This window comes from Podarcis pityusensis, assembly GCF_964106645.2.
Source record: "Podarcis pityusensis genome assembly, chromosome: 11".
Lineage (NCBI taxonomy): Eukaryota > Metazoa > Chordata > Lepidosauria > Squamata > Lacertidae > Podarcis > Podarcis pityusensis.
Genome location: NC_138036.1, coordinates 1,242,108 through 1,260,022, shown reverse-complemented (window position 1 = coordinate 1,260,022; position 17,915 = coordinate 1,242,108). Strand labels below are relative to the sequence as shown.

Here is a 17,915-nt window from a genome sequence, read left to right as displayed (position 1 = left end):
AGAACTGGATATGGAACAACTGATGGGTTCAAAATTGGGAAAAGAGTACGGCAAGGCTGTATATTGTCTCCCTGCTTATTTAACTTATATGCAGAATTCATCATGCGAAAGGCTGGGCTAGATGAATCCCAAGCCGGAATTAAGATCGCCGGAAGAAATATCAACAACCTCAGATATGCAGATGACACAACCTTGATGGCAGAAAGTGAGGAGGAATTAAAGAACCTTTTAATGAGGGTGAAAGAGGAGAGCGCAAAATATGGTCTGAAGCTCAACATCAAAAAAACGAAGATCATGGCCACTGGTCCCATCACCTCCTGGCAAATAGAAGGGGAAGAAATGGAGGCAGTGAGAGATTTTACTTTCTTGGGCTCCATGATCTTTTTAAAAAAAAAAAAAAAATTATTAAAATTTCAAAAAAAAGAAAAATCACATTAATGAGAAAGTTAATAATAAAAAAGAAAAATACAAAATAGAAAGAAGAAAAAACAGTTAAAAACAATTCCATCTTTTCATCACTTCTTTTACATTTGCTTGTTTCCCGGACCTCCTCATACCTCCCTCTTTTGTATTCCAATTCAATTTGTTAATCCAGCAATTCCTTTCCCTCCTTTTTAATCCTAATCTTTAATCTTGATATATTATAACATTAAGTTTTTACATATTAGAAACCAATTTTTCCATATTCTTTTATACCAGTACGGCTAGAAACCACTTAACTTCAATCCAACATCATTCTAACATTCATTAATTTTGCAATATTTCTGTAAATAGTCTCTTGGGCTCCATGATCACTGCAGATGGTGACAGCAGTCACGAAATTAAAAGACGCCTGCTCCTTCGGAGAAAGGCGATGGCAAACCTAGATAGCATCTTAAAAAGCGAGACATCACCTTGCCGACAAAGGTCCATATAGTTAAAGCCATGGTTTTCCCAGTAGTGATGTATGGAAGTGAGAGCTGGACCATCAAGAAGGCTGATCGCCAAAGAATGGATGCTTTTGAATTATGGTGCTGGAGGAGACTCTTGAGAGTCCCATGAACTGCAAGATCAAACGTATCCATTCTTAAGGAAATCAGCCCTGAGTGTGAAGGAATGGGTTTCCAAAACCCAAAAACTGACTGTGCAGGCAGTTTTAAACTGCACCAAAATTCCTATTTTTCCTTAGCTAAAATGCATAAACTCAAGCCGTTGAGTAAATCCATAACAAGAACAAAGCTCTCTCTCCCTTATCAGTCCGTGGCGGCAATGAGTGACCTTGCCAAGTTCCAGTACAGCAGGGATGATGTGTGTGTGCCTTATCTTATGTGCTGACCACAAAGACGCGCAGACCCACGTCTGGGAATAACGCCAGAGTGTGTTCTCGGAAATGGTGACCTCTGCCTCCCAGATAAGAGTAGGAAGAGGAAGATCCTTTTATGGTCAGAAGTACAGGAAGGAAGATTTTGTCAAAGATGTATAACTTGCTGCTGAAATGGAATACTCAGGATGAAATGGTGAAATCTGCTATGATTAAATGGGCACAAGATGTTGGGCATAATATTATGTTTGCTGACTGGGAACAGTTGTGGACCACTGGTATGAAATTTACGGCATGTAATGCCTTAAGAGAAAATATTATGAAAATGATATACAGGTGGTACATAACCCCAGTCAAGCTTGCAAAAATCTACCATTTGCCTGATAATAAATGTTGGAAATGTAAAGAAACTGAAGGTACATTTTTTCACCTTTGGTGGACGTGCCCAAAGATTAAGGCTTTCTGGGAGATGATATATAATGAACTAAAAAAGGTATTTAAATATACCTTCTTGAAGAAACCAGAGGCCTTTCTCCTGGGCATAGTGGGCCAATCGGTGTTAAAAAAGGACAGAACTTTCTTTATGTATGCTACAACAGCAGCAAGAATACTCATTGCAAAGCATTGGAAGACACAAGATTTACCCACACTGGAGGAATGGCAGATGAAAATGATGGACTACATGGAATTGGCGGAAATGACTGGCAGAATCCGTGACCAGGGAGAAGAGTCGGTGGAAGAAGATTGGAAGAAATTTAAAGACTATTTACAGAAATATTGCAAAATTAATGAATGTTAGAATGATGTTGGATTGAAGTTAAGTGGTTTCTAGCTGTACAGGTACAAAAGAATATGGAAAATTGGTTTTTAATATGTAAAAATTTAAAGATATAATATATCAAGATTAAAGATTAGGATTAAAAAGGAGGGAAAGGAATTGTTGGATTAACAAATTTAATTGGAATACAAAAGAGGGAGGTATGAGGAGGTCCGGGAAACAAGTAAACGTAAAAGAAGTGAGGAAAAGATGGAATTGTTTTTAACTGGTTTTTTTTCTACTTTGTATTTTTCCATTTCATTGTTAATTTTTTTACTAATGTGATTTTTTTTTTCTTTTGAAACTTTAATAAATATTATTTAAAAAAAAAAAAAGAAGAAGTACAGGAAGGAAGATCCTTTTATGGTTGAGAGTACCAGAGCAGGAACATATGTGATGTCAACCTGTGGACGTAGGCCGACGTGGTTGGGCTCCTAGGGGAGGAGTGAGAGGGTGTCTGGAGGATATATAAACTGCATGAAACCTGTCATTTCTTTGTACTTGCTGTGGACTCACCGCGCAAGTGCCTTCTGCTATCCGGAGAGCAGAATAAACTCTTTCTCTGAACCAACCTCGGTGTCATTTTGACTTCCTTCCTCCTGTCCCTGAGCAATGCAGACCCAATCGGTGAACTCCAATAACGCTACAAGTGCTCATTGGAAGGACAGATCGTGAAGCTGAGGCTCCAATACTTTGGCCACCTCATGAGAAGAGAAGACTCCCTGGAAAAGACCCTGATGTTGGGAAAGATGGAGGGCACAAGGAGAAGGGGACGACAGAGGACGAGATGGTTGGACAGTGTTCTCGAAGCTACCAGCATGAGTCTGGCCAGACTGCGGGAGGCAGTGGAAGACAGGAGTGCCTGGCGTGCTCTGGTCCAGGGGGTAACAAAGAGGCGGACACCACTAAATGACTAAACAACAACAAGGTTTGAGAGAGAGTTTTGTAGTTGGCCAGTACTGAAAACTTGCCTGTCACCTGCTAACTGCCTGAGATGCTCTTGACATCACAGAATGTTCACAAACATTCTGGGTTCTGTTGGCAGCAAGACTTGCAAAAGAGGCTTAGAGGAGGACCCAGGAGGCAGAGGAAGAAATGGGAGGAGAGACATGATAGAAAGCAGCAGCAGCAGCAGCCTGAGCGAGAAGAAGGGATGTTGGGCAGAAGGCTCAATGCTCAGGGAAGAGGGAGGCAGAAGGGCAACAGAGGAAGGAGGCCTTTACCACTGGGAAATTTGATCAAGAACGGGACCTTGTAGGGGTTCAACTGGATGACGCTTGCGGTCCCTTCCAACTATACAACTCTATGATTCTTTGCATATCTAGTTAATGTAACAGAAAGATCCCTCTGAAAATTCCAGCCAAGGAAGAGAATCTTAACAAAAGCAGAGGTTTTTTATTTTCTTACAAATAAAACAAAACACAGACTATTATTTACAAATCAATAAAATAATAAAAACCTAAAACCTATACACGATTCTCCTCCTCGCTGTCTGTTGAGCTCCAGAACGCCCTGCGCCTCAAAAGAATCTTCTCCTTTAGGTTGTGGAAGGGATCTTCGGAGGGTGCCCCGCTTCGCCTGCCCATGTGTCTTGTGAAAGCAGAGCCCCGGGGGTGGTGGCTCCTCCCAGGAACACCAACATGAGACACTTCTGGAGCTACGTGTCCACCTGCCCCTGTGGCGTGGCAGTCCTCATGCCGCGGTTCCAAAACGCCACTTTGGAAAAAGGCCCTGCTCTTCGGCTGCGCCCTTAAAGCAGCTCCCATTTGCCCACTGGGCGCACCCAGAAAACATTGCTGCGCAAATCTCACTCGGATAACGGATCCTGCCGCCTCTCTCTGGTGCATCCTCCCCCCTTTCCCTGGGGGTGTCCCCGCTTGCAGGCCCAGAGGTCGCTCTCTCCGCGCCTCGCTGCTTGAGGCACTGCTCAATGGCCTCTCCGCCCCCCTGGTGCTGAGCCTCGTTTTCCTGCTGCTGGAAGCCCCATCCTTGCCCCCAGCTCCCCTCCTGGACAGCCTTCCCGGGCTGGGAGTTTTCTGCCTTCTCCCCTCTTTGCCCCCACAAGACCTCGCACCCGAAGCCTTGCTCCTGCTCCTAGCCGAGGCCGATGCGCTCTCTGGCCCTGTGGACCTTTCTCTGCTGTGGCTCGTTCTGGGGGGCCTCCCCAGAAAATGTGGGTTGGAGGCTGAGCTTGCGGAAAGGCCAGGTCTGTTCTGGGATCTTGTGTTCTCTGCCGGAGAATGGTGTGCTTCTGAAACGCCGGTTCTGCGGGCCTCCTTGTCGCTCTGAACCACAGAACGGGCTCCCGTGTGCCTCTTTGAGACTCCCCCTTTCACAGCAGGCTCAGCACCCCCACAAGGCTCAGTCCTGAACCCATCAGTCTTGCCCACCTCCTCTTCTTCCTCCAGGCAGCTGGCAGTGGGGGCTCCTGGCTGGATGCCCCCACTCCAGGTTACTCTCCGCCTTTCCTGGCTTCGCAACCAGATGTGCAGCCCGTGCTTCAGGTTCAGTTTCCCCTCCAGGATGGCAGAGATGAGGAACAAGCGCTTTTCCGCATCCTTGGCAGAAGAGGCCGTTTCTCTCTGAGGTCTTCTGACAGCCTTAGCTGCTTTGGGGCAGGATCCCGCCCCAGGCCTCTCCCCCACGTTCTGATCATCCTCAGCGCAGGGCTCCTGTCTTGCAAGGCTCTCTCTGCTGTGGATGGCTTTGCTGCCCCTGTGCCTGGCCCTCTCCCTCTTCTGTTCTGTGCTGAAGGGTGACTGGTCCTCCGCTGGCAGGGGGCACGGTGTTGGCGGGTGGTCAGGTGGTGTCTTCAGAAAAGTGCCTTCAGAGGCTGAGATGCTGCTGGTTCCAGGCATCCTCTCTACACCTGTCTCTTCTGCATCCGAGTGAAACCAGTCGGACGGAGGGGCTGGAAATTCTTCACCAGTACCCAGAAAACATCTGGACGAGAGATGCTGGTTGGAGTCTCCTGAGGCTTCAGAACCCTCGCATGAAGCCTTCCTGCTTCCTTCAGCAGCTTGGAGAAAAGCATTGTGCTGCTGCTGCTGCTGCTCCAGAGATCTCCCGCTTACGCTGAGGGGTGGAGAAGGAGGTTTCAGGCCTGTGCCGACTTCCCCTCTCTGCCCATCAGCCCAGCCCCTTGGCTCTGAGGGTGCAAATAAGGCTCTGTGGTCCTCCTGGGTCTGGAAGGGTGGCCCCACCCTACCTGCTGCAGACAGCCCAAGGCTGGCCTTTCCCCCATGGATCTGGCCCCTCAGTCTCTCCTGGCATTCTTTGCCCAGCCCTGGCACCATGGCCTCGTAGGTGGACTGTGGGGAGATGGCATGGGACGGGTGCACGAAGGACCCCAGAGTTCTCTGGGAGATGTGGGCCCCAAGCAGGCCACTGGCTGCTCCTTCAGAAGACTTGAGGAGGCCCTCCTGTTCTGGGAGGTTAACATCCACCCTGCTTTCCGCAAAGGACAAACTGGGTTCTTCCTGGGTTTTGTTTCTTTCTGGAGAGGGGGAGGAGCTGCTTCCTGCACCCTTGGCCATGGCGGGGGCCTCTTCCTGCTGCTGCCAACCTTGATGTGCATCCGTCCTATAGGGGAACGTCCTGCTTTTCTGATAAACGGTGGTGTGGCCCATGCAGGTAGAGTGGGTAGCAATTTCTGGGGATGGAGATGATGGCGTTGGTCCTACTGGATGCTGGCGGTTCTGCATCATTCTCCGGAGGCTGCGGTCCAGCCACTCTGAAATCTTCTCTTTATCCCAAAGCAATGTTTCGATGCAACTTTCCAGGGCTGATTCAACACTGCTGTCCAGAGAGCTGCGTTCCAAAGAGTTGATAAGTTGGTTGCTGCTTGGCTGTTGCTTGGTTGTTGCTACACCCTGCTTGTAGTCCTTAGGCCGAGCCGACGGAGGGGGAGGCGGCAGGATCCCATACTCCTCCTGTGGCTCCCGAAAGGTTCCTGGGTCCTTCAAAGACATGCCCAGAATGAATCTCACCCCAGGGGAGCCCTGCAATGCCCTTCCTTTGAAACATGGGCTCCTTGACAAACTCCCTCCATGTTTCCTCTCCTGGCCGCTGCCTCCCAGTGAGGTCACTGTGGAGGGATGGTGTTTTGGGGAAACAGAGGAAGAGGCTACGCAAGAAGTAATTCTCCCACCGTGTCCCACTTGAAGCTGAAGTTCAGTCCGGTGGCCCTGTGGCTTCTTCTGCAAGCCTGAGCGGGATCCCATTTTCCCGTTCTCCAGAGATCGGTCTCCAAAGACCCTGAGTGGTTTATAGTAGCTGTGAAGTCTGGGCTGGGAATGGCGAAGGAACAGCTTCAGCGAGTCCTGGATCTGCTCAGAAACACGCCAACGGCAGGCCACAGCCAGTCTTCCAGGGTGGGTGGCCATATGCAACTTGGCATCCTGCCATGTGCTCTGGCCACAGACCTGGCCTCCTCCTGGAGCCTGCGGGGGACTTTCCGCCTTGACGCTTGTTCTCTCTCTGAGCTGCGGCCTCTCATGGGCTCCTCTTGTTCCTTCTCCTCCCTTTGGGGCCAGAGCTTGTGGCTGCTCCCCAGTGGCTCCTGGTGCCTTTTCTGCTAAAGGCCTTTCCCCATCTGCATGTCTTTCTTCTTCGGAAGATGGACACTCCCTGGGGACGTTCCCTTCCTCGGCAGCCTCCAAACTCATATCAGTGGTGCTGCTTTTTTCCCCCATGGCCTCTGGGCTTCCACCTGCAGCAGCTACTTCCTCTGCCCCCTCTTGGCTCCCAGGAGGAACTCTGTTGTCTCCCTCTTCTCCAGCATGTCCAGTCTCACCAACACAACCCATCATTTCCTCCTCCTCCTCCTCCTCCTGGGCGTGGCCCACGGCTGTGACCCCCTGACTCTCTCCAGCCACACTCATTTCATCTTCTGCTGCTGGAGGGCTTTTGCAAGGGGCATCTGCAGACTGTGGACTCTGTGTCTCAGATGTGCTCATTTCCCCTTCCTTTGCCCTTGGAGCCCACTCTGCCACAACTCCTTCTACAGCCAGTGGGATCTCATAAACCACACTCCCATTCCCTGCATGCTGTGGGCTTTCACCACCAACACCCTTGGTGGCCTCTGGCATCCCATTAGCAACATTATCTTGAGGCTCTGGTCCAAGAATGCCTTCCGTTTCTGTGGCCGGTGGTCTCTCACTAGTAACCGTGGTCATTTCTTCAGAAGTGGCTTGTGGGATCTCCTCAGTGATCTCTGCTTCCTCTGTGGGCTGTGGGCTCTCAGAAGCAACGTCCTCTGTGGCTTGTGGGCTACTACTGCTTCTTTCCTCTGTCACTTGTTTGGTTTGGGTAGCTGCTGTGTTTTCTCCACTACCCTTTGTGATCACATGAGGGGTGCTTATTGCTTCTGTAGCATTTGGGTTCTCGCCAACCCATTCTTCCAGCTGTGGACTCTGAGCACCAGTCTTTTCTTCCTTTGTGGCCTCCTCTGGGCTCTCTGCAGCTATGCCCTCATTCTCTTCGGCTCGTGATATCCCACCACTCACTTCCTCCCTGCCCTGCCATTGGTCATCCGTGATGTCTGCTTCACTAGGAGAATGCAGGTTCCCATCAGAGATGTTCGTTTCCTTGTTCCTCTCTGTAGTCATGCTTCTGTCACCAACAAGACCCCCCAAATGACAGCGCTGGACAGCCAACTCAAGCCGGGCAATATCTTCTGTGGGCATAATAGTCATGGTCATGCCACGAGGCCACAAGGTCCCTTGGCCAGCAAGGATCAGCTTGGGAAGGGGTTGTCCTAAAAGGAGGTGTGCAGGTAGCTCAGAGACCCCAGCAGCAGCAGCAGCAGCTGGGGAAACCCCAAACTGGAGCTCCATATGTTTCTTAGCTAGGTGAAACCACATTGCCCTCAAGCTCTTGGACTCCAGTGTGGGGAGTGGAGGAGCTGCATTTTGTGTGGGGCTGGCCACTCCTCTTCTTCTGCAGGCGTCCTGCTCTGTGCCCACAGCCCACCGTACTGGAGCACTCCCAGAGCTGGGCCAGATCTCATCCAGACAAGACCTCAGACCTTTTCCTACTGGCGCATCAGCCGATGACAGCAGCTGAAGGGACTGGGCCACCCTCTTGGGCAACCCCCACTGGTGTTGGAGATTCCTCTTACGCATGTGAAACTCTAAGCGGCTGCAGATTTCTTGAGGTAGGAAAATTGGCTCTTGTTGAACGATGTGAACCTGAACCACCTTGGTTCTTTGGGGGGTGGGCAGGAGGGGAAAGTCTCCTACAAAGGCCCTCAGTGATTTCTGGACAAGTCCTGGGAAGCCCCATGCATGGTGGAGCTTCTTCTTCATGACATGAACTTCTAAGGCTTCTCTTTCCCGGTCCCGAAGGAACAGTGTTTGTGCCTCCTTGAACTCAATGACGGGCCTTTTCCTAGATCCCAGGGGCTCAGTGAATGGCCCGGGCACCATCCTGCTCAGATACTCCATGTCATCCGTTCCCATATCTCCCCACAGGGATGCCAGATGCCTGCCCTGAACAGCCAGGTCCACTTGCTTGACGTCACCCATGGGGAAGTGGGGCCAAGAGGAGCAACGAGGCTGGTGCAGCATGAAGCCAGGAGGGATCACCTTGGGGAGGGGTTGCCTGGGGGAGAGGTGCGCCCATGCCCAAGGGAGGCTGGTAAAATCTTGGGAGTCCCTCAGCTTCACCTCCAGGTTCTTCTTCGCCAAGTGGAGCTGCAACTCGTCCATGACTTGACCTTGCCATAGTGTGTTCCAGCCCATTCCCGTCCTGACTTCTGACAGTTCAGGAACCATCCCACAGTCAGGACAGTGGGGGTGGTCTTTCCTGTACCCAGCCCTTCCCAGGCCAAAGGTACTGCTCCCAAACTCAGGGCAAAGTTGCCTGATAGACTCCAGAACCCTCCTAGGCAGCCTCCACCGTCGCTGGATCTCCAGCCTCTGAATGTGGAATTCTAAGCTCCTGAAGATGTTTCGCGGAAGGAGCAAGGATGGCTCCTGCCGAAGAACATGGATGTGGACTTCAGACCTTTGGGGGCTGGGCGGTGGGGGAGCCCTTTGCATGAAGCCCACCAGAGATTTCTGGATGAGGCCTGGGAGACCCCACTGATGCTGGATCCTCTTTGTTCGAATGTGCAGCTCTAAGCTCTCTCTGACCTGGGCTTCAAGAAATGGCGTCGGCTCCTCTAAGAACTCCACATCCATGTCTCTCGGGGGCCTGGAGGGCAGCTTGGGCTTCAGGGCACCCACAGTCACTACGTAGTTTCTGTCCAGCCCCCAAAGGGATGCCAAGTGATTGCGTAGGATGGCCAACTCCACCTGGTCCACCTCCGCTGGCCGTATAAATGGCAGGAACTTGCTGCGTGGTTGTGGGGTCCAGTGGCCTCGGGAGGCTGGCTTGAGGAGGGGTGGCCTCCAAGACACCGGCGCACCTTGGCAAGACTCTCTTACAACATCTGGGGAAAACTCCACACACTTCTTAAGAAAGGGGAGCTGCATCTTCTCCCAGACCTTTGGTCCAGATGTGCTGAGGAGCTGAGTCATTGGTGGAAGAGAGCCAGCCCTTGTCCTTCCAGCCCCCTGAACATCCAACTCTTCCCCGACCCAAGACTCTTTCCTCCGGCTTCTGCCTAGTGGTGGAAGACGAGGCCTCGGGGCTTCCTCTCCCAGGACTGCTGTCTCAGGCCATAGACCCAATGATCTCAGGGACTGAAGGACCCTCCTGGGCAAGCCCCATTGCTGGTGGAGCTTCCTTTTTTGGATATGCTTCTCCAGACAGTCACAAACACCAGCTGGAAGGAATGACAGCCCCTGTTGCCTTATCTGGAGGTCCACCATTGCCACGTGTGGGATCTGCGGTGAATGAGCCCCACCTGAAAAGCCTGCCAGAGACCTCTGGACAAGGCCAGGGAGGCCCCATTCATGCTGGATCACCTTCTTGTTGACGTGCAGCTCCAAGGCCTCTCGGTCCAGGACTGAAAGAAACAGTGTCTCGGATTCCACAAACACGGGTGCTCTTTCGGGCCCGGGAGGCTGCAAGGACGGCCTGGACACCACCCCACCCAGAGCTTCTACATAGTGGGTGCCCAGTCCCCAGAGGGACATTAAGTGGTTGCGCCGTATGGCCAGTTCAATTTGGCCTATGTCTTCTGGCCTCTGGGAGGGCAGGAAGTGGCTGCGGGCCTGGGGGGGCTTCTGGCTGGGCAGGATGAGCTTGGGGAGGGGCTGCCTCACAGAGGGGGGCGTGCTTTGTCCAGAAGGCCTGGTCAAGGCAGGCAGGAGCCCCAGCTGTGCCGCCGCACACTTCTTGCCTAGGTGGAACGTCACCTTCCGTGTGTCTCTAGCAGGCAGCAGAGGGGGCCTAAGATGACCCCATGGGGAGGAAGCCACCACCATCCTCATTTTCCTGGACCTCTGGTCTGTGCCTCCCCCAACCCCAACCTCTGGGTAAAACGTCCTGAGAGATTCAAGGACCCTCCTGGGCAAGCACCATCGCTGGAGCAAGACTCTCTTCCGCACGTTCCTCTCCAGCTCTTGCAGGGTGGCATTGCTGAGGAAGGGGACCTTGTCAGCCAGGAGGACGGTCACCTCCACATGCCCACGTGTCCGCAAATGGGGGGCATCTGGGGAAAGGGAGTGGAGGGATCTCTTGACAAGGCCTGGCAGCTCCCAAAAGTGCTGCAGCTTCTTCTCCCTCACGTGCCACTCGAGCTCCTCCCGGGTTCCTTGGCTGAGGAACGGAGTGTCCACTGAGGCAAAGTCAAGCATGGCGCCCTTGCTGGATGAGGGAGGAGAGGGGGCCTGAGCTGAGGCCTTCTGGAGCTGGAGAGAGAGGGACTTTCCATAGAGTGTAGGCAGCCCCCACTGGCGGGACAAGTCTTTGCGGGTGACGTTGAGCTCCAGGTGGTCCAGGACTGCCTGCTCCACAAACGGAAGCTTTTGGGATCGTGGCCGCTGGGCGAGTGTCAACCCAGGCAGTTCAGGCCTCCTGAGATGGCCATCAGGGGCCTGAGACAAATGCTGTACAGGGTCAAACAGTTTCAGTTGAATTTCCAGAACCGTTTTGGCCACGTATCTCTGTAGTTCTGAGTTTGGAGGGTGCTCTGGACTTGGTGCCTCTGCAAGCAGTGGCTGTCTCAATCCCCTCTCCCATTGGGTGGACTCTGAGGCCTTCTCTAAACCCCTGGGTGTCTCTGCAGGCAGAGGGGAGCACGGTCTGACTGTGTGCTGCTGAGATGCCGTCACCCTCTTGGGAAGGCCCCGCTGCCTCTCTGGGATCTTGCTCCTGATGTGGCCGTCCATCTGCCTCGTGGTCTCCAGGGTGATGAAGGTGGGCAGGGAGCTGTCAGGGAGGACCTCCCCTTCCACTCGCCAGGACAGCATGGGGAACAAGCAGGGCTCTTGTAGTGGAGGTGGGACAAACTGCTGCAAGGACCACTGCACCAGGCTGGGCTGGTCCTCTTGGGGCTCAGCCTTCTTCCTGGCGAGGTGGGATTCCAGCTGCTGCTGTGCACAGTGGGGCAAAAAGGGCTCTTCCACATGCCCAAATTCAGTGGCGGGATGCCTCTGAGGTGGTGTGGTTGCCAGCTCCAAAGCACTGGGCACCTTCTGGGTATAGGACTGGAGGTATTTGCTCCTGATGTTCACGTCCACACAATACGCCTTCCTCCAGAGACCCAGGCTTGGCCCACAGCGCGGCTGAGGGTGGCTCCTTTGCCGTGGGCTCAGCTTGGGGAGGGGTAGTTTCTTCACGCCTGGGGAGGCCGTTTCCGAGAAATCCCCCATGTGTTCAGAAAATGCCTCCAGCCCATTCTCGAACAACTTCTTCATGGCATCAGCTTGGGGGTCAGTTAGGGAATATAGGGCAGATTGGAGGGTGCCACCCCCAGCTGTGGAGATGAGGTGGGGAGCGTGCTGGTGTGGTTCTTCTGCCCTCGGGTGCTTGACTCCTCCTAGGCCTTCCTCTTCCGTGGATGTAGAGGAGATCTTGTCTATCATGTGATGAGAGACCGTCTTCCTGTGCCAGAAGGTCCTCTGGGCTCCCCTTGGTAGCCCCTGATGCCTGCGGAAAGTCACTCTCTTCACGTGCTGTTTCAGCCTCTTACTGCTGGCCACAGCCACGAAGGGGAGATCCTGAGGCCTTGTCACTGCATCCGCCTCCCTCTTTGTGGACCCCAGAAATGTGGGGTCTGGGGCAGGAGGCAAAGAGGTCTTGAGGAGGCTCAAGGGCAGCCCCAGGTCGTGCTGAAGCCTCTTCACAACCAAGTGCAACTCCAAGGTCATGCGTGCCACATTGGACATGAAAGGAGTGTCCACAGAAGCAAATTTGCGCCTCTGATGCTTGTGAGACCCAGGTGAGGCCTTCAGGGGCCAAGAATGACTGTACCTTCTTCGTTGAGGAAGAAAATGCCCACCCTGACCATCCTCTTCCTCGCTCTCGGAAGAGGCATTGCTCTCACTCGGAGAGGAGGTTTCATATTTTTCCTGCTTAGGAAGGGGGGCTTCATGCAGCCCCCAAAGCCTGCCCCTGTCTTGGCTACGGACGGGTGAGGAGGACAGGCTGGAAGAGGAGCTGGTGGAAGACGGCTCAGGTGGTCTAGAAGAGGTCCTGGGGTGGTCTTCTTGGTCTCCCAACTCTTTGTTGTCATCAGAACTGCCAGGGCCTGTTTTGCACCAAGGGGCAGCCGGGCTGTGGGGCTGGGAGTGTGGAGGGCCTGGCCATAGGGCTGACGAGCTGGGGCCCTGGAAATGAAGGCTGCTTGCAGGGTGGCGGGGATGCAAACAGGGCGGCTCCTCCTGCTGCTCCTTGCGGCTGTGAGGGTGCTGCCCCTTCCAGGGCAAGGGGGCTGCTTCCAGGCCTGGACTGAGGCCCCCAGGGTTAGGGGCAGGGTTGCTTCTGCTCCGCGGAAAGGTAGCTCTTCCCCCCAGGACAGGAATGGCTGGCAGGCTGGAGCGCTCTATGTAAGAGGAGGTGGGCAACCCCGCCGGGTGGCTTCGTTGGGCCAGCCGCTCGGCCTCCGTAGCGGTGCAGGCGCACAAGGGACAGGCTGCGTTGTCACACAGCAACCTGCGGATGGAGATGCTGGGGCTGGTCCTGTCTAGCAGCTGCCAAGTCACCGTTTCCCTCTGCCGGACTCTGGGGCCTGCAAAGAGACAGGAAGGCACCGGTCAGCTTTCCTCCAGACCCAGAGCCGCTTTCCTGCCATATACACCTGCGATTCCTGTCGGTATTTTCATCCCTCCCATTGCAAAGGTCACCGGATCATGTCTGTTTTACTTTCTGTATCAGAGAAAGGAGGGAGCAGAAACCACTCTTCCAGACTTCCCTCCCTAGCACTCTGCTGGTTTTTCTTTGATCTGTCTAGAGGCTAGGTGGCAGTATGAGAGAGCTGACTCTCTCGTGCATGTCCATTATGTTCTTTTCTTTTGTTTAATCAGTAGTTATAAAATTAGGTATGCAACAAAACCTCCACTGTTTCGCTTCCATTACTCTGCTACTATTGAGGTGCTCACAACAGCAAATGTGAGTTCACTGCACCAGGACCTGCTCCAGAGGAACGCTGTGCTCTGCTGTTTCTGCGTTTGTGTGATCGGAGAGTCAGTGAAGGTGCTCCCGACACCCAGCCCATGCAGGTGCTGAAGACGAGGGCTCTAAAGGGTGTACGGACAATTCCTGCATTGCAGGGGGTTGGCTTAGATGACCTCTGGAGGTCTCTTCCAATGCTACAGTTCTGCAATTCTGCAGACCTGCCACACCTGGGCTATGTTTTCAGTGCCAGGAAATGCTGCTACAGCAGACTGTGGGAATGCTGAGGGTGGCAGGAGAGGATATATTGTTTATTAATATCCTTCTTAACTTGCGCTAGCAAGTTCTTTTATATAGCAGTTACTTTTCCCCCTTTTATATGCACAACAGATAGCTGGTTGCAGGCTCGTGTGAGCCTCTCACTATTATACAATCTGTCTCAGATAGAATTGTATGTTCCTGGTAAGTTCCCTTGAATCACTCTTAAAAGAATAAAGAAGCCAGTAAAAGAATAAAGAAGTCAGTAAAAGAAGTTTACTTACATCAGTTCACAGTAGGATCCCTGAAGGCAGACTTGGTTACAAATATTTTCATGTGGATCTACCCATATGGGGGAATAATCCCAGTTCTACTGCTAGCTGAAAGCTAGCAGAGCAGTCCCAGCTAGAAGCTGGTCAAACGAAGAAGGAAGTCAAAAAGAGAGAGGTGTGCTGCGTGACTCGTCCTTTTGTTACCTGGACAGGTGAGGTCACGCCCACCTTCTATCACATGCAAAAGGAAGGATGCTCCAACCAGGAGGAACAGGAAGTTTCAACTGTCTGGACCAAACATTCCCTTGCGTATGTTCTCTAGCATTTCAAGGAATGTTGTGCTTGACTTCCTCTCATGGATCACATCCCACACAGACATCACCTCATGCGACACACCAACGCTGCTTTATGCCTCCCAAATGAGGATTCTCCATGCAGTGTCTGGAAAATGCTCCCGTCAAAACACGGAGGTCAGCAGCTGCTGCAGCTCCCAGGGGGCTTATGCTAAGCATAAAAAGCACAAGCAGAACACCTGCAACATTCCAGCATCATAGAATCATAGATCTGTATGGTTGAAAAGGATCACATCTGGTCCAACTCCCTGCAAGGCAGGAATCTTTCGCCCAATGTGTGGCTCGAACCCACAACCCTGAGATTAAGAGCCTCATGCTCTACCGACTGAGCTACCCCAAAGGTAATCCCAGAGCGTCCTGTTTTCACAGTGGCCGGACAGCTTTAGAAGGGAGCTCAGCAAATTACTGGATGATAAGGAGATAAATGGCTGCTAGTCACAATGGCCGCATTCTGTCTCCAGGATGACCTTGTTCGCTCAAATGACTAGAGCATGGTGCTGATAATACTAAGGTTGCAGGTTCAATCCCTGTATAGGATAGCTGCATATTGTTGCATTGCAGGAATTTGGACTAGATGACACTCAGGGTCCCTTCCAACTCTGCAAGCCTATGGATCAGTGACAGTAGCCCTTTCAATACCAGTTGTGGGGCAACACCTGAAGGAGAATGCAATGGTCGTGATTATGACTGGCATGCCAAGGGACTTAGCAACAAGATGAGATGCAAGCATCTTAAAAGCAATTAAAAGCCAAAGGGGAAAACAGCACACAGAATGGAAGTTATCTAAAGTGCTCATCCAACAGTACAATCAAAAGCCCACTTGACTTGCTGGTGGGCTTCCTGCAAGTCACAAGAAGAGCCTTGCAGCTGGATCAGCCCATAGAGGGGGCATCTCATTTTGTTGTCCCAGTGGCCACCCAAAGGGAATTCCAGAAGAGGGCCTGAGAGCAGCAGCATTTGGCCCGCCTGCCATTCCCAGCAATGGGCATCATTCAGAGAGACGCTGCTGCGTCTGACAGCGGAGCAGAGCTAGAAGTTCTGGCTGGTCCCTCTGGGTGTACAGATCCCTAGAATGTGGCTCCTGCCTGTATGCCTTACCTTCTCCTTTGTCAACATTTGCCTGGGGCTGGTCTCTTCTTTCCAGAGGATCCTGCCAGGAAGAGAGGAGGCAGCAAAGTTACTCAGGAGGAAGGGGGTGTCCCTGATCTTCCTGCTTTCTGGAGTCACAGGCTCAGGACTCCCCAACCCATGCACTTGAAAGTCATTTAAAAATTAAAACCACGATGAAGCTGGGGAAACAACAGAGCCACTATGCAGAATCAGCCCAGCAATAAAGGTGTTGGGGGGGCACTAAGATGGTCAAGGGTCTGGAAACCAAGCCTTATGAGGAGCGGTTGAGGGAGCTGGGTATGTTTAGCCTGGAGAAGAGGAGACTGGGAGGTGGTACGATAGCCAACTTCAAGTATCTGAAGGGTTGTCACAGGGCAGATGGAGCAAGCTTGTTTTCTCCTGCTCTGGAGGACCTGGAGCCAGTGGACTAAAACTGCAAGAAATGAGATTCTGACTCAACCTGAGGAAGAACGTTCTGATGGTAAGAGCTGTTCAACAGTGGAAAGGACTCCATTGGGAAGCTGTGGGTTTTCCTTCCTCTGAGGTTTTAAAGCAGAGGTTGGATGGCCATTTGTCATGGCTGCTTTAGCTGAGATTGCTGCGTCGCAGGGGGTTGGACTAGAGGACCTTTGGGAGACCCTTCCAATACTACTGTTCTGTGAAGACTCTTTTCTGTTTACAGGCTATAGAACATTTTAATCTTTTGTACTCTGCCTGTGCTAGTCCCAGTCCAGCCCTCCACCGAGCCCTGGAGCCTGTTCCCAAGATAGGGGCCTGCCATCTTGCATTATGAAATCATCCACTGGGAAGGTTCTTCATCAATGGCCCCCATCTGGGGTCTGAGCTGATTCCTGTTCTGAGCCTCATCAGACAGGTGTCTTGGGACCAGCAGGCCGTTTGAAGCATAAGAAGGGGAAAGGGAGAGATAGGTGCTTCTTCTGAGAGAGCAGGAAGACCACTGGTGGTGACGTGAGGGTGGTAGAGCTGAAAAAGCAAAGGCCATGGGAAAGAATTTCTCAGAATATGGGGGGGGGGGGGGGTAGAGGAGCTTTCAAGGACCAGGACTATATGCTGGATTCAGAAGTGGACAGAAAACCAGTGTAGGAACTTATGGAGGAGACTCCCAGGATCAGAGCCATGAGGAGGGAATGTTTTGGGTCAACATGCATGGATCAAGCTGAAACCACAGAGCATCAGAGAGGATAACACTGGCAAGGGATGCTTGATGAAGGCAAGAGGGAAAGGCCCATATTTCTGTAAGTTCATCCAGAGCAAAAGGATGTATCACAATATGCTTGGTGCACTGAGCTGACCTGTTAACAAACCGCTTACACCAAAATGATGTCACCACAGTGCTGTCGCGATGTCATCACCTTGGGACACTAGTGGCTGATGACCTTTGAAGTGGAATGGGCCGTGTGGTGTGAGTCACCTTCAGATGGCCAGACTATCTCACAAACAGGGGCCCTTGGTCCTTGCCCTCGGTGGGCCAGCCAGAGAGAGAGGAGCGACTGCAATGTGTTATACGTGGGGCTGCCTCTGAAGACGCCTCAGAGACTTCAGCTGGTGCAGGATTCAGCAGCCAGGTTGCTCACAGTCAAGACGCTTTGAGCACATAATGCCAATCCTGGCCCAACCGCACCGGCTGCCAATTAGTTTCTGCGCCCAAATCAAATTTTGACGTATAAAGCCTTAAAAGGCTCAGGACCACAGTACCCTGAGAAGTGCCACTCTCCATATGTACCTACCTGGGCACTCACCTGAGGCTCTTCTTTATGTGCCTCCTCCATGGGAGGTCCAGGGGCTGGCAAAGCGTGAAAATGGGCCATTTCTGCGGCGGATTCCCATTTGTGGAATGCTCTCCTGGGGAACCTTACCTGGTGCCTTCATTACATATATTTAGGGGACAGACGAAAGCCTTCCTCCATAACCAGGCCTTTGGCCTTTAGCTACTGTATCTGTGGCAGTTTAGAAGTGGACGGGATGTTTTTAATGCATTTTTTTCTCCTTGATTTAATGTAACCATTGGCAGGGCTGCCTGGTTGTTTGCTTGGCTGTAAGTTGCTTTGGTTTGCCCCGGACATGGTAGAACAAATACAGCAAATCATAATAATAACTTGCTCACTTCTTGTGCTACGGAGGCGGGAGTCACAGCAGTTTCCCATCCCACAGAGAAAGAGAAGATTCTCCTCCACATGCTGCCAAGTCTGATGCGCCTCAGGAAGGAGCCACCCTGGATCCTTTTGGTGAGGAAGATGAGGGCCAAGTTGAGGATTCTCCATGTGGACATGCCCCACAGA

At 52.2% G+C, this 17,915-nt stretch overlaps 1 protein-coding gene across 1 annotated transcript; it reads right to left on the bottom strand.

Annotated features, from left to right (window-relative positions):
* Nucleotides 1-2,541: 2,541 nt before the first annotated feature.
* On the bottom strand, nt 2,542-17,905 carry LOC308457901 (uncharacterized protein; the record flags this gene model as incomplete). Its single annotated transcript, XM_080972122.1, has 3 exons — nt 2,542-13,239; nt 15,604-15,655; nt 17,741-17,905. The coding sequence occupies 3 exons, from the start codon at nt 17,903-17,905 to the stop codon at nt 3,584-3,586; spliced, it is 9,873 nt and encodes a 3,290-aa protein (XP_080828248.1). The 3' UTR covers nt 2,542-3,583.
* Between the last annotated feature and the right edge of the window lie 10 nt (nt 17,906-17,915).